Raw genomic sequence first — 15,000 nt, 5'->3', positions numbered from 1 at the left:
TTTTTTGAATGTCAGGGTTAATGTATTATAGTGGTGCCTTCATATTTTCTTGTTTTTTGTCATTGCTGTTGCATTTAGTTAGCTTTTGGAGTTAGTTAGCATTCGTGAATACAGTATACTTACACTCTACATAACCAACACAACACAATGAAAACCTCGGAATACACTGCGTACACAATCTTGACTTTAATACACCGAATGATTCCATGACAAAGTAAGTCAAAAGAACAATGGCATTAGGAAGGAGAAACTGTCATGCCTTTACACAAAACATCAAACATGTGGCTTATAACACTTGTACGCCCAACACTGATGTACAGTTTGGCTGTATGGTAACCCTTCACCAGATATATTGAGATGCTCAAGCAGGTTAACATTAGGACAGCTATTTTTATTACACACAATTATACTTGTATGCCTGGTATTACAACTTGCATTACAAAATGGGTAAATGTGGACTTGCTCGAGACTGAAAGACATGCACAGACTCACAATCATGAATAAGATTCCAAACAGCCTTATTGACAATAACAAACAAAAATACTTGCACTCATAAGTCACACAGCAACAAGCTTGTAACATGTCACACAACACCAACTCTTCCAGCACTCATTCTTCTTATATACCATAAGTAACTGGAATAGGCTCAACACATCATAGAAACAGATACGCCTAAAACCTTCAGGCTGATTGAATAAACCTCTAAAAAATAAATCCCTTCACACACACACACACACACACCCACTTGCACCCTTAATCCTTTCCCCCACCTCCAGCAACCAACCATGTATTATATCATATCAGTGATATGCACTAGCTTAGTGCCTTCTTCATCATAAATTGAAATTGATAAGGGTCTAAGACTTCATGATTTCATCAGTGATAAGCTCAGGTGCACATCAGAGAGTTGCTGCTAGTTGAAATAAACATTTGTATTGTTGTAGATCCTGTGATGTTAATTCACTGTAATAATACACCAAACTAAATACTGCAATAGATCTTGCTAATTTTATGATATTTCACATTTTAAAATATAACTAATGTTAATTGATATGCATCAGCTGTAAAAATTCTGCACTATTTGTCATTTTAGATTACAAAGTCAGTAAAAAATGAGTAACCTCTTAAATTAATGCTAGCCAATAAATGAAAGGGAGTTTCCATGTTTTCCTTATTAATTCCAATAAAGAAGAATCTACAGAGGAAAAGCTGCCTTATAGTTATCCACATTTCATCAGGAGAGTTTCAAGACTGTTTTTACTACCCAAAATAGAAAGTTGCTTTAAACATTTAGGAACTAGCTGAAGAAGCATTTGACTAAATCAGGTTTTCTGTAACATGTTTAAAATGCATAGTTATAGTTGTCTGCATCTAATATAAATCAAAATTTACTGACAACTTGTATAAATTCCATTAAAGGTGTCTGTATCGCATAAGGATAATTTCAAGAAGTGCATGGGACACCTGCAGATGTCTTCAAATGCGGCAGTCATAGTCAAAAATTGATGGGCAGAGATGTGTTCGTGTGGAGGCATAGAGAAATATGCAAAGTTGAAGACAGATCAAGATAATTACACATCAGTAATGATGAGGAAAATGTAGACATACACTTTCCATTTAATTTCAAAACATTAATTTGGCAGTTTTTCTCATTTTCACTGCAATATTCTGTTAAAAAATACAGTATTTTGCACTAAATACTAGCTGATGCAGGGACACCAAACATTTGAGTGCCACTTTACATTTTAATATATTGAATGTGTAATATTATTGCCCTTCTATAAGTAAAGGAATTTATTGAATTAAGTAATGAAATTTATTAGTTTATTCTATTACAGTGAGTTATCTTAGAGGGTATATAACAGTCATTATTATTGTGGTAGAAAAATCTACAATGCAAAAACTACCGTAGTATCTACACAAAAGAGTTTTTTAACCATTTTTTATTGTGATTCTTCTTTGTTCTAAATATTATTTTGTTTGTATGCTCAAGCTTCATTTTGCATATTATAGGAAGTCAGCATTGATTTTAAGTAGCCTACATTGCTTTTATTCAAATGAAGTCTGTAAAATTAATTCAGAACTGGATCAGCAAGATCTTGCATACAGCTCACTCAGCCCTTTCATAGTAAATTGTGAAAGAGAAATTTGGCCTTTAGCTAGTAGTCTGAGAGTAAGGGAGACTTTCTTGTAAAAGTAAAGAGTTATTTAAATATTCAACCCACAAATCAGTAAGTCGCAACTGATTGACTAATTCCACACTACAAGTGAATAGCTACTAATATTGACTTGATTAGACTCTGAAGGTAGTGATTAGCTAAAATTTCACTTCCAAAGAATTATCAGAACTAAGGAAAAAATAAAGAGAAAATAGTCTTTTTATATGATACTGAGAATTTAACGAAAAAAAAAAAAAAAAGATCTATTCTTTCTATTATTTCTATATTGCCATTTTTCAGATACAGCAGAATGAGTCGATCACCACAACATGCTGTGGCCAATGGAGCTTCACCAGTTCGTGAAAGGTCGAGGGACCCTTCATTTTCCCGGTCAAGGTAAAAAGAGTTGTTTCATTCCCTAAACCTGTATGGTTTACCCAATATTTGAATTGTTGATGTTACATATCTGTACACTGTTATTGGGATGGCAATTTCCAGGTGTGAGAGTGCTCCCAAATCTTTGATACCAGGTTCATGGAGGAATTCAAACTAGGAAAAAACATTTGTACAGTTATTTAGATCTTTATACTCTTATTTCTATTTTTATCTAACATTTTATGTCAAAGGTTTTTTTTGGGGGGAATGAATAAATTCCTATATTTTCTAACAGATCACGCTCCAGAGACCGACGTGAAACCTACAAACACTCATCTAGAAGTTCTGGTTCCCCAAGATACCGCGAGGACCGCTACCGAGAGGAGAAATATTCATCCTCCCGCCGTAGAGATTCTCGTTCCCCATCTTACTCCAGAAATAGAAGGACTAACAGGTTAGCAATTTTGAGTCGGGTCAAATGATGGTGCCTCAATGGAATGTGTTATTTAAACAACAGTGCTGTGTAGCTAGAAGCTTTAGCTTTTGGAAAGGAGAGATTCCAGACATGATGCAGCACTTCTGGATTTGCTCAGGACCTTACTCGTTACATCACCAAAGTTTTCCTCTCCTTGGTATTTCACTTAGGTAAATAGGGTCAGCACAAGTTTTTTGATCTTTCTAAATCATAGGTCCCAATCAAGGTCGCCAATGTCGAATCGCCGCCGTCATCATGGAAGCAGAGAGGACCCATCCCCGAGCAACTGCCTTGGCATCTTTGGACTCTCTCTCTACACAACCGAGAGACAGGTGAACTGACACCCTTAATGAGCTTTTGTGCCCGAGTTTGTTTTGCATGTTGAGAAAAACTTATGAATGAAGATTGAATAATTTACCCAGGTGAGACGAATTATAGAATGTCTTGATTCCAATATCATATTTTCTTTACAACACATCTGTTTTTAATGGATATCAGATGTTATTGCAGAATATTTTGTGATTGGGACATTCCAGTCATCTTTTTGAATAATTGTCTCAGGAATAAAACAAGTAAAATTTCATTATTTTTGTTTCAGCTTCATCACCTCTTTGGCAAATATGGTCATATCAATGAAGTTCAAGTTGTACTAGATGCTAAAGTAAGTATTATTTAATGGCTAGTATCAACATTTTAATTATACGGGTTGGTGGTGGTTTGTGTAGGTCAGTAAGGGTTTGTGGGTGTAGGTGTGGATGTGAGTGGTGGTGATGGTGTGCTGTATATGTGCATTACAGACCTCTTCCTTTCTCATAGGGTAAAAGAAATGTGAATGAGTTTTACTACTGAAAACTATTTTAACTTGTGGAACATGGACTGCCTGACAATAGGCTCATTCTGCTATAGCTACCAGCTGTCACATTGTGCTGGTTCAGTTGTCAGTTTTTGTTTGAAAGCATTCACATTTCTACAGTCCTATTTACAAAACTATGAGAAACCGTTATCAATCATGTTTGGAAGGCTATACCTGCTTACATGGCACACAATTCACACATACTTTCTAGTTCAGGTTATTTTGATCAAAGTGAACTACAAACCTCTCTTCAACACTCCTCATTAGTGTCATGACACCTGGCATGAGCGGCTTAAGTATTGAGTGAATGTACAGGCCCATTTTAACACTTCAGCATTAATGTTATTAGATATATTAATGTTTTTACCTCTTGGTAATGTTATTTGAGGTAAGTCTTAATTTTCAAAGAGAAATTCATACAAGGCTTTTTCTTAAGTATATTTTAGATTGGAAGGAAGCAAGGCAGACTAAAGTGAACTTCTGTTAATTTTTTCATATGGTTAATTCTGGCCATTTGTGTACTCAATTTTATGACCCAATGCCGACAGGCATGACGTACATACGTGCTATGCCCACTGTGAGTTACTTGTTTGATTGTTTTTACGCATAAATGGCTACACTTGTACTAAGTCACTAATGAGCCAGTTACGAGTACTGCCCGTTTATCCTTTTCTTTGATTTACAAAGATATTTTACTAATATTTATAATATTATAGTAATTATAATGATTATATTAAAAATAACACCATCTATATTCATAACACTAGTAAAAAAAATACATTTTTTCCCGCCAATTCAAATCAGGTAAGGTCACAAGGTCTACTAATTGACTCCTTTGTGGCTAAGCATTAGCAGAGCCATCTATGTGCTGAGACATTTCACAGAAATATAGAAAATAAGCCCATCCTTTTCCCCAGCGGCTTGGGTGAAGGAGAAATTGTTATTGACACGTAGGTTCCTGTATCACCAACACGTGATGGTGATACCGGAAGGTGTGAACAAGAGCTGTGGATGAGAGAAAGGTTGTCCTGTGTCTGTTAATGAACTTCTGAGGTAGAGTGGGGTTAGGGTAGTCTGCTTATTAGTAATTTATTATAATTATGAAATCAATATTAATAATGTAATAGTGATAACATTAAGTAGAATTAGTTGGATGAGCAGATGGAGAAATATCTGTTGTGATAGCTAGAATCTTGAAAGTAATAAGAACTTTTGGCCACATAATCTGTGTAGAGAAATGTTTGAAAAGTTATGGATGAGAAAAAGCAAATGTGTAACTGAATTTTGATATTACTTCTCAATCATGAACACATTTTGCTTATCAATGTAATATATTAAAGGTTTGAAATTGCCAACTTAGAAAATTTCCTAGTTTTTGTAACTGTTTTGAAGGAATTGAGCATGATCTAACTGATGTCATATGTCATATGTCATCATTTTTTTTCACTGAATCAAAAAATAATTATTTATTTTATCAACTTTGATACTTGCAGACTGGTCGATCAAGGGGATTTGCTTTCATCTACTTTGATCATGTGGATGATGCCACAGAAGCCAAGGAGCAGTGCACAGGCATGGAGATTGATGGAAGACGGATCAGAGTAGATTTTTCCATCACAGAAAGAGCCCACACACCCACTCCTGGCATATACATGGGTCGACCAACTTAGTAAGTGAAGCAGCTTCATTGAAAACTGTGGTTTTGGGAAAGTCATTGATCATAAATTCATTTATGCAGGATACCTCAATATCTGTCATTTTGTTGTTACTCACAGATCACTTAACTTTCAGTTCTAACAATGGTCGTAGAGGTGGCGGTGGAGGTGGAGGAGGAGGAGGTCGCCACAGAGGTGGTGGATACGGAGGAGGCAGTCGCAGTCGCCGGTCCCCTCCTCGCAGATCATACCGCTCACGCTCTCGATCATACTCTCCACGTAAGTAGCCAGTGTTGGTGCTAATGTGAGAGCCAGATAATACCCATTTGTATTGTCTAGTTGATTACTCTTGCAGGTACTCAAGGCAGGGAATGCAAGTGTACATACTAAAGGTATCACAAAGGTATTAATAAAATCACTCGAAGATATTTGTTCCCTGCCATTGGTGTAGACCTGTTCAGGACAATTTAAGAGAACAATATTTGTATACTAAAGTAAATTTTGAGTTGAATTTTGAGGTTGCACATTTTGAAGAACTTCAAAAAATGATCTTCTGAAAATCTGTTTAGTTTCTTTGGTGGTTTTGTTTTGATTTTTAAACTTTCTTTTTTATGATCTGCTGATCTCTATTTTGTCTCCTCATACAATATGTATCTATGTAACCCATGTCCACATAGTGACTGTCATACGTCTTGTGATTTAGCGCATTTCAACTTATTCCTTGTGTATGAAAAGCATATTTTTTGCTTGATTTGTCACTGTGAAATTGGCCATTTCAGTCTCTTAAAAAATTGTTTGAGTTTGAACAGCAATGTCAAAATATATCTTGACTATGCAAGATTTATCCTTTTTCAGGTCGCTACAGCCGGTATTGAGGTGCTGGTGTCACTTTAGTTTGATAATAACTAGAAACATGAACTGTATTTAATGTAACTAGGCATTCTAACAAGATCAAAGCACTCTGATATAAAGAATATATTTTATCCTGATAGAATGCAACATTAGATATTCAGCAGTTTCATGGTTTTCAAAGTTTAGCAGACCTATATTTAAGGACAAGCTGGTTGTTTTGACCAACAATTTTTCTATGTACTGAGGAAGTATTCCTCAAGATATAATGTTCTTTGCATCAGGTATCGAGATATTTTTCGTTAAAATATAACCAGAAGTGAATATCTGCTGTGTCTTGAGATATGATAAGCATTTTATATATGGAGAGGAATGAAAGAAACAAGATTATTTTCGAATTTAGGACTTTCTCATCTTATCAGAAGAATCCAGAATGAATATTTCTATTTTTTGCCTTCTGTGTATTTCTTTTCTTGTTTTAAGATGAGTTTTATTAGTATTTTGGAGTGATTTTAGGTCTATAATCACCCTTTCTGTAACACATTATAAAATGATCAATAAAGATGAAACAAAAGGGTTGTTTAACAGGCATTAGTTCTCCTTGTAGATAGTTGATTTACAATATGTTTGTATGTTGAGAACTTCTTTGATTGTTTCATCCATCTCAGTTTGTTTCGTAAAAGACATTGCTCACAAGTTTACCACAACTTGGTATATACTGATTATGTTCTGTTATGGTTTCCCTTTTTTCTCTTTCTTTTCATAAGAGAATGACAAACATGTGCTTGTTCAATGGTAAGTGAAAATAATGTGAAAGTGATAAAAGGTGACCCATGTGTTTAGACTAGATGGAGTTGAGGTGTGACATCCTCGTTAAAAGAAAGAATTACTTAAGTTGAAGCTTAAGACTGTGTACGTCAGAAGTTTTTTTGTGGTTCGCTCTACCAATAAAACGATTCTTAACGCTATTTTCTTTTGTCATCCCAAGGCTTGAAGAATGGAAGTATTGGTGAATATTGGAAGATGAGAAAATCTTAATGAGTCAGAAGATTAGAAGGACTGGCCGGGTTTCTTTGGGGAACATTGGAGAAGAATTGTTGGCGAAGACAGAACAGGCTGACAATATTCACCACTGTTGTAATAACCAAGAAATGGAATGTTTCCAAGCATATGAAGATCTCACACTAGAATTTTGTGAAGCTTCAAGGGAAATTGGAGAAGTAATGAAGATGGCAGTTGGTTTGAAGAAGGAAATAAAGCGGGTAAAAGGGTAACACAAGAAAAAACAAGGGAAGGCAGTAAGGAAGGGGAGGAAAGTTGAAGCAAAGTCGCAAAAAACTGGGTCAAGACGAAGGAATGCAAGAGTTTTCTCAGGTCAAAAGGGCGTATGGTCAACCCGAGTCTTCCTTGTTGAACACCACATCATCATCATCCTCATCCTCACAGGGGAAGTGTCAGTACTGCCATGAGGTAATCCTTCGTCTCATTTATGTTGGAAACCCTCCGATAACAGCCTCTTTTTACAAGATTTTCATATCCAAGTAGACACACATTCCAACAGGGATTCCTTAAACTAGGAAAAAGATTTTGGGAACAGGTTCACACCATCAGAAGAAAGTCATTAAATCCCTTCCAGCCACTTTTTACTCTTCTTTTTTTCTCTCTCAAATTTCATTAGTTGGGGAGACCAGTTTTTTCCTTGTTAGTGTGAAGCTTCTTGTACAGCAAAGAGCTCAAGTGTAGAGATCTTGATATCATAATTCATGGAAAGTTACAAATAATTACATTTAAAGGAGCATGTGCTTTCTGGATTCCAACTGCAAAGAAAGCTTTTTTTCAGTTGTTTCAAACATATACCATCAGGTAATACAAAAAGTATACAGTGGAAGTTGTTGTTCTTATCAAGTACTATACAATATGAAAAATGCCTTGGCCCTGTTGGAAATTGAATAGAGCATTATCCAAGAGGGTAAACTTGGCTTTCCTTCTGTTGTATTGTGACTTGTTAGTATTTTATATACATAAAAAGGTAAAGAATATTGCAGCCAAAAAAAGTGAATGGGGTTTTACTAATAAAGATCTTGCTTTTCAGGTGCCTTCTTTTTTTTTTTCTTTTCTTTTTTTTATAGAATTCAACATGCCATTGATGGCCTGTATATTTCTACTCTTACAACTTTTTTCCCCCCCATATAAAATGGAAATTATCAAGACCTGAAACATTGTAATCTAAATCTGAAAGTGAGTTTAAGGACCAACTTTTTACATAAACAGATATAGTTGTGCCTCTACTATCTAACCATTTTTCATGAATTCAGCTTGATCACTTGAATCACTGGAACAGGTACACTGAGGCTCTCTTATCTTTCTCTATTTGTTTGACTTCGGTAAACTGTGGGAAGTTATTGGTATAGTTCTGGTCGGGGATTGATAATAAGGAAAGTAAACATTTCCATAGTAATTCATGAGGGATTTGCAAAATGGACATCTTTGTGAATGAGTAAAATTCTGCATCTTCCATTGCCTGGTAAGTCATGTATGTTTCACATATTTTAGAAGCTAAAACTTTGTTAAAGTTAATGTTTTGCTAAGTGACACTCATTTTCTTTTCTCTTATTTTATATTTTTTTTCTAATAGCTTCTGAATGGTAGAGCCATTATCTCCGATTGGGCATAAGATTAGAATGGTTTTGCTTGTTGAAGTAATGGTAGTTCATATTGTTTGGAATTGCATCTCATAATTGCTTCTAACCCTAATTAAATTAAATCACACTTGCATGACATGCTTTTTGACAAACATACATTCATGATATCACATATTTTAGATAAAACAGTTTCAAACCACCTTAAAATTGGCCAGAATAAAGATCTTTCTTTTCTTTTAATCTTTTTGGATAGAACATTTAAGTCAGTTAAAAGTAGTTATAGGAATAAGTAATACCACCAGTTGCATTTCAGATAAACAACAAAACAAATTGAAATGAAGTTGTGACTTATTAATAAAGTTTATATGAATGATGGGGACTTTTCATTAACCAGTAATTGAATAGCATATTATAGGCACGATTCTATTAGTCTATATATAACTTCTCAGAATTATAGAAACTGAGCTGTAGTTTGGCTTTGATTGTAATGTATATAAGTTGGTTTATGAGCTAACTTTATAGTAATGATTTAGACACGCTAGTGATATAGCATGCATGAGTATTGAACAGAAATTTATACCTAGATTGAATCGTAACTATCATGTTTCTAATAGATTATTATGTTATGAGTTGCAGTACCTTACAGCGTGTTAAAATGTCCCTTACATATTTTATTGGCGATTAGTATATACTGAAAGATTCTAATGAGTAAATGTTGTGTAGACCAGAACCAGTGCAACGGCATTTAAGAGAAATCCTACATACTGTACAAAATGAGTGATGAAGTGGAACATCTACAGAAGTGCTCTTCAATAATTAGGGGCAAATGTATACATAGGGAGGGTACCTTTATCTAATAAAGTACATATCCACACTAAAGACAACCAAGGTTACTCACAAGGCAAGGCAGTAGATGTTCCATACAGTGTGCAATGCTGTAGCAAAGTCGCACACCAAACACTCATCAAATGCATGGAAATACATAACAGGGAAATCAAGAAAAAACGACCTAGGGCTAAACTTGTGTATGAACAGTGAAGGAAGTATAGAGAATTATTAGTCAGTGATCCCCTCAATTCCTACATCCTTTTCTCTTGCACATACGGGTCCCAACCCTCCATTTATATAGCTTTCCTCTCTAATGCTGTACTTCTGGCAAATTCCTTGGCGTTATTTTGGACTCCAAATAGCCCTGGCAAAACCAAATCTTTTACAGTAAAGAAAAAAAAAACTCCGAATCTTACTCCCATATCTTCCTTCCTTCGATCCCTTCCAATCTCTTGCTAGTGGCTTAGGAGACATAGGCACAATGTAGGGGTCACTTGCCTTGGGCCTCAGCCCTCGCGTCATCTAATTTTGCATTATTCTTCCCCCTCTTTCCTTTTCCTTCTCTTCTACATCCCCTTCTGTCCACTTATCTAAATCGATAACTCCTATATACCCTTTTCGCCACTGTATTTTATCATAGTATTCCCTACTCCCTTAAGTATAATGTAACATAGATTAGTCGCAAAGAAAAACTCGAATTATTTGCTGAACTGCAGTTATGGAGCAACTTTCAAAGGCTCTCTTTTTTTCTCCCCCCCCCCCCCCCTCTAGTCTTTTGACATACGGCTTTCTTGTTCTCGGCCCTAGACATGAATACACGACATGGAATAATAGGCCTATATTATATTACTTGAATGCACATTGAACCTGCAAACGCACCTTTCACTCTTTTAATGACTAGCTGACCGACCCAAGAACCCTCATGGGTTGCTGACCCAGCACGAACAGTCCACTCTTGGTATTGCATCAACAACAACGCTCACATTTAACCCACAGGAAACTTTTACTCCCTCTTCTCTCCATACGTTTGTAATTAGTGTTCCCCCTCTCACAAGAAAACCTTTATCTCACAAAACTCCCCAACCAACTCCACTACAGAAAATCTTGAAGATATCCAGAACTACATAATCGAGTCCCAAACTAATACTAATCCACCTTCAAATTCTACAACTGCCGATATCCATCCTTCTCCTACTCATATTCTCCCTACACCCAATCATCCTACCCCATCCCAACAAAACCCATTCCCCCCGACTCCAGCCCCACCTATATTAACCCTCCCACCATCCCCTCTATCCCTTCCACTCCCTCCTGGATACACACGTGAATCCCTCATGTCACAAGTACCATCTTCCCCAGACCCTCTACCTCCCGACACCCCTCCTGATACAACACCACCTCCCCAACCTCATTCTTCATCCCAACCTCTAGCACCTTCCCCTTTAAATTCTCCAATACGCACTGCAATCTTTGCCAGTAAATCAACGAAAGTATAACTAACCTTCATTGGAACATTCGCGGTTTCCGGATGTTCCTCTTTCAGTCCCACATATTCTATTGTCATGCCCTCGTCCTCCCTACATAGACATCCTTACAGAATCTCACACTTTCTGGTTTGACAACCTGTTTTCCTTCCTCAAACGCATATATATCCTTCACTTGATCTAACCCTTTACATTACCTCATCCGACCCTAACCCATTCACTCTCCAATTCCTTAACCCAGCTTTAACAACTAATCACTAACCCAACCACCCTTCACTAACTATAGTGCTACATGACCTTAGATGTCTAGCACATTTATTTTGCTTTTAACCATTAACCATTGTAATTAGTGTGTGTTGTTTGTTTGTTTTGTTGTTTTTGACTGTCTGCCGGCACATCTTCACCCGAAAGCAATTACAGCGATCTGCTTACTGCACCAAATTCCAGAGGTGCCACGTTGTATTGAAAATTACCGAATCCTAAAGCATCGTAAAAGTATACGAACTGCAATGAGTGAATCGGGCTGAAAGGACCGTCCAAGCGAGTTCGCTTTACATAAACATTGTCAAATACATTATTCACATTAATTAATCGTAAACAAACATCTGCCGACTATCTGCTCTGCTGTCTTCTGCCCGGCTCTGACTCCCAGGCACCAGCATGTGGACAACAAAACATCTCGCATACTTAAGGGAGGAGACCCATTGCATTTACGGCTTCGGCAACGTAAAATTTATATGGAATGATTATAGGGCTATACTGAGTTTGACACTGTACATTCGAAAGTCTTTATCAATAGGTCTTAATGTTTTATTTTCTTGATTTTGTATTTATTCATTAAAAGTGGTTTTCCATGTTATTTCAATTTGATTCTTGCCATTTTAGAACATTATTTTGAGGGTTATATTAGTTTTTATTGTCTTATCCATGTCTGTGATCACTTACTTGAACATTTGTGTGATTTTATAGGGTCTTGCATGCTGCTTTCACTACGACAAACAAGGGGAATTGATCCTACCGAAATTAAGTGATACTAATTCATTGTTCAGTATCATTAAATTAAAGGCGTGTATACAGAACTTGAGCGTTTACCGTTACAGAGATCAGCATTGCTAAATGTATCTGTGTCAGACATTTCTTTGAGAACAATATTTTGGATGTGGGCGCGAGGTTCGGAGAGGTGTCCCATTAAACGTTTGACAAAATGACAACGGAAAGGATGCTGTCAATATTTATTTTAATGACAATGATGGGAGTTCATGAGAATGACAGGGACACATCAACGAAGTTAAAAGTAATAATTATTAACGTACTATTACACAATTATCCCCCCCCCAATCCCTTGTCCTTTGTTATCGTGGGGGGGCTTAGGAGGCGGAGACTGGGACCTAATGCTGGGGAACTCCCCAACTCAGCCCTCGACCGAACAAATTTTGCATGGTCTTTTTTTTTCCCTCCTACTTTTTCATTGCTGTCCCTTCACCAACCCCTTCTACTATCCACTTTCTAAGGTGTGAGAGCCGTGCTGAAAGGATGAAAGGCCGACTTTGTGCCAGTCCTGAACGGCCTGAGGGAGCCATGGGCACGGTATTCCCCTGCTTTAGTTGTCTAGTCCTTACCCCTCAAGCGACCCTGAGGGGTGGACCGTTTCTCTCCCCAACATACTCCAGGCTTACCATTTATTTTGCTTTTAACCATTAACCATACCATTATTAGAGGCAACGAGGCTTGCCTCTTCATCAAATAGCTCCACCAATTCCAACTCGCCCGATTCCCTGACCCCAGGCTCTCCTTTGACCACGGCTCTTAACACTACAACTAATACCCCCTCCTCAATGCCTACTAGTACAGCATCCACCCTAATCAACACCCCTGGAGACATTTCTACTCTCCCAACATGCTCAACTTCAACAACTATACCCCCACAACTATCTTCATCAACTATCCCATCCTCACCTATTACTACCGTACAACCTTATTGTCCACCTCCCTCAACACTACTCCCTCTTCCACACACCCCCATCCTTCTACTACCCCCATCTCTTCAAAATTCTTAAATACTCTATTTAGCCCAGCCAAAAGTGACCGATTTTTCGTGATCCCTCCCACAGCTTCTCACACTTTCTGCTTTGACAACCTGTTTTCATTCCTTAAAATGCATATACATCCTTAATTTTATCTAACCTCTATACATTACCTTACCCGACCATAACCCATTTACTCGTCAATTCCTTTGCCAAGCTCTGACAACTAATCACTAACTCAACCACCCTTCACTACCAATTACTATAGTGCTACATGACCGTAGATGTCTAGCACATTTATTTTGCTTTTAACCATTAACTAATTACACAATTATCATTTATAAAGATATTGCAGAGGAAATCCACGAACATGCTAGATAGCTCTGAAAAATACACAATTACTTTTCACTTGTTAAATACTGTTTGAATGAATTCCACATGACACATATAAGCACATATCTTGCTGTGATTTTATATTTAAACGTATATTATGGCAATTAATACTTATTAAACATTTTCTTGTGAAAAGAACCCCCCCAATCCCTTGCCCGTTGTTGTCGTGGGGAGGCTTAGGAGGCGGAGACTGGGACCCAATGCTGGGGAACTCCCCAACCTTGGGACTCAGCCCTCAACTCAACAGATTTTGCATGGTCTTTTTTTTCCCCCTCCTACTTTTTCGTTTCTGTCCCTTCACCAAGCCCTTCTACTATCCACTTCCTAAGGTGTGAGAGCCGTGCTGAAAGGATGAAAGGCCGACTTTGTGCCAGTCCTGAACGGCCTGAGGGAGCCATGGGCACGGTATTCCCCTGCTTTAGTTGTCTAGCCCTTACCCCTCAAGCGACCCTGAGGGGTGGACCATTTCTCTCCCCAACATACTCCAGGCTTATCATGGCCAACAATGAATAACCATACCATTATTAGAGGCAATTGCCTCTTCATCAAATAGCTCCACCAATTCCAACTCGCCCGATTCCCTGACCCCAGGCTCTCCTTTGACCACAGCTCTGAACACTACAACTAATACCCCCTCCTCAATGCCTACTAGTACAGCATCCACCCTAATCAACACCCCAGGAGACATTTCTACTCCTAACATGCTCAACTTCAACAACTATACCCCCACAACCTTCTTCATCAACTACCCCATCCTCCCTTATTACTACCTTACAACCTTATTGTCCACCTCCCCATAACACTACCTCCCTCAACACTACTCCCTCTTCCACATGCCCCCGTCCTTCTACTACCTCCATCTCTACAAAATTCTTAAATAATCTATTTAGCCCAGCCAAATGGGACCGATTTTCGTGATCCCTCCCACAACTTCTCACACTTTCTGGTTTGACAACCTGTTTTCATTCCTCAAATGCATATACATCCTTCACTTGATCTAACCCCTATACATTACCTTACCCAACCTTAACCCATTTACTCGTCAATTCCTTTGCCCAATTTTGACAACTAATCACTAAAACTCGACCACCCTTCACTACCATTTACTATAGTGCTGCATGACCTTAGATGTCTAGCACATTTATTTTGTTTTTAACCATTAACTATTAACCATTGTGAAAAGATAAATCCAAATATGGAGAAGAATGAACAGCATTTATTTACAGGAAGTCTTTGTGGAAGATATTTTATCGAATGGTTGGA

The 15,000-nt window shown here is 37.5% G+C and overlaps 1 protein-coding gene across 2 annotated transcripts in view; it reads left to right on the top strand.

The window, feature by feature from the left end:
- The window catches only part of LOC125036366 (transformer-2 protein homolog alpha-like), a 10,396-nt gene extending 1,015 nt beyond the window's left edge, over positions 1-9,381 (top strand). The window contains exons 2-8 of one of the 2 annotated variants that reach the window (XM_047628938.1): positions 2,460-2,555; positions 2,830-2,988; positions 3,236-3,341; positions 3,608-3,670; positions 5,356-5,531; positions 5,654-5,796; positions 7,355-9,381. In XM_047628938.1, coding sequence (XP_047484894.1) covers positions 2,470-2,555; positions 2,830-2,988; positions 3,236-3,341; positions 3,608-3,670; positions 5,356-5,531; positions 5,654-5,796; positions 7,355-7,404 — 783 coding nt within the window. In that variant the 5' untranslated portion in view covers positions 2,460-2,469 and the 3' untranslated portion in view covers positions 7,405-9,381. Of the gene's footprint in view, positions 1-2,459; positions 2,556-2,829; positions 2,989-3,235; positions 3,342-3,607; positions 3,671-5,355; positions 5,532-5,653; positions 5,797-6,372; positions 7,333-7,354 lie in introns of those variants that run through there. The other variant, XM_047628939.1, reaches the window with a different exon arrangement.
- Positions 9,382-15,000: the final 5,619 nt, after the last annotated feature.

This window comes from Penaeus chinensis, chromosome 21 (genome assembly GCF_019202785.1).
Source record: "Penaeus chinensis breed Huanghai No. 1 chromosome 21, ASM1920278v2, whole genome shotgun sequence".
In the NCBI taxonomy this organism is placed as follows: Eukaryota; Metazoa; Arthropoda; class Malacostraca; order Decapoda; family Penaeidae; genus Penaeus; species Penaeus chinensis.
The sequence above is the reverse complement of the archived record's forward strand: the minus strand, read 5'-3'. Positions and strand labels throughout refer to the sequence as shown.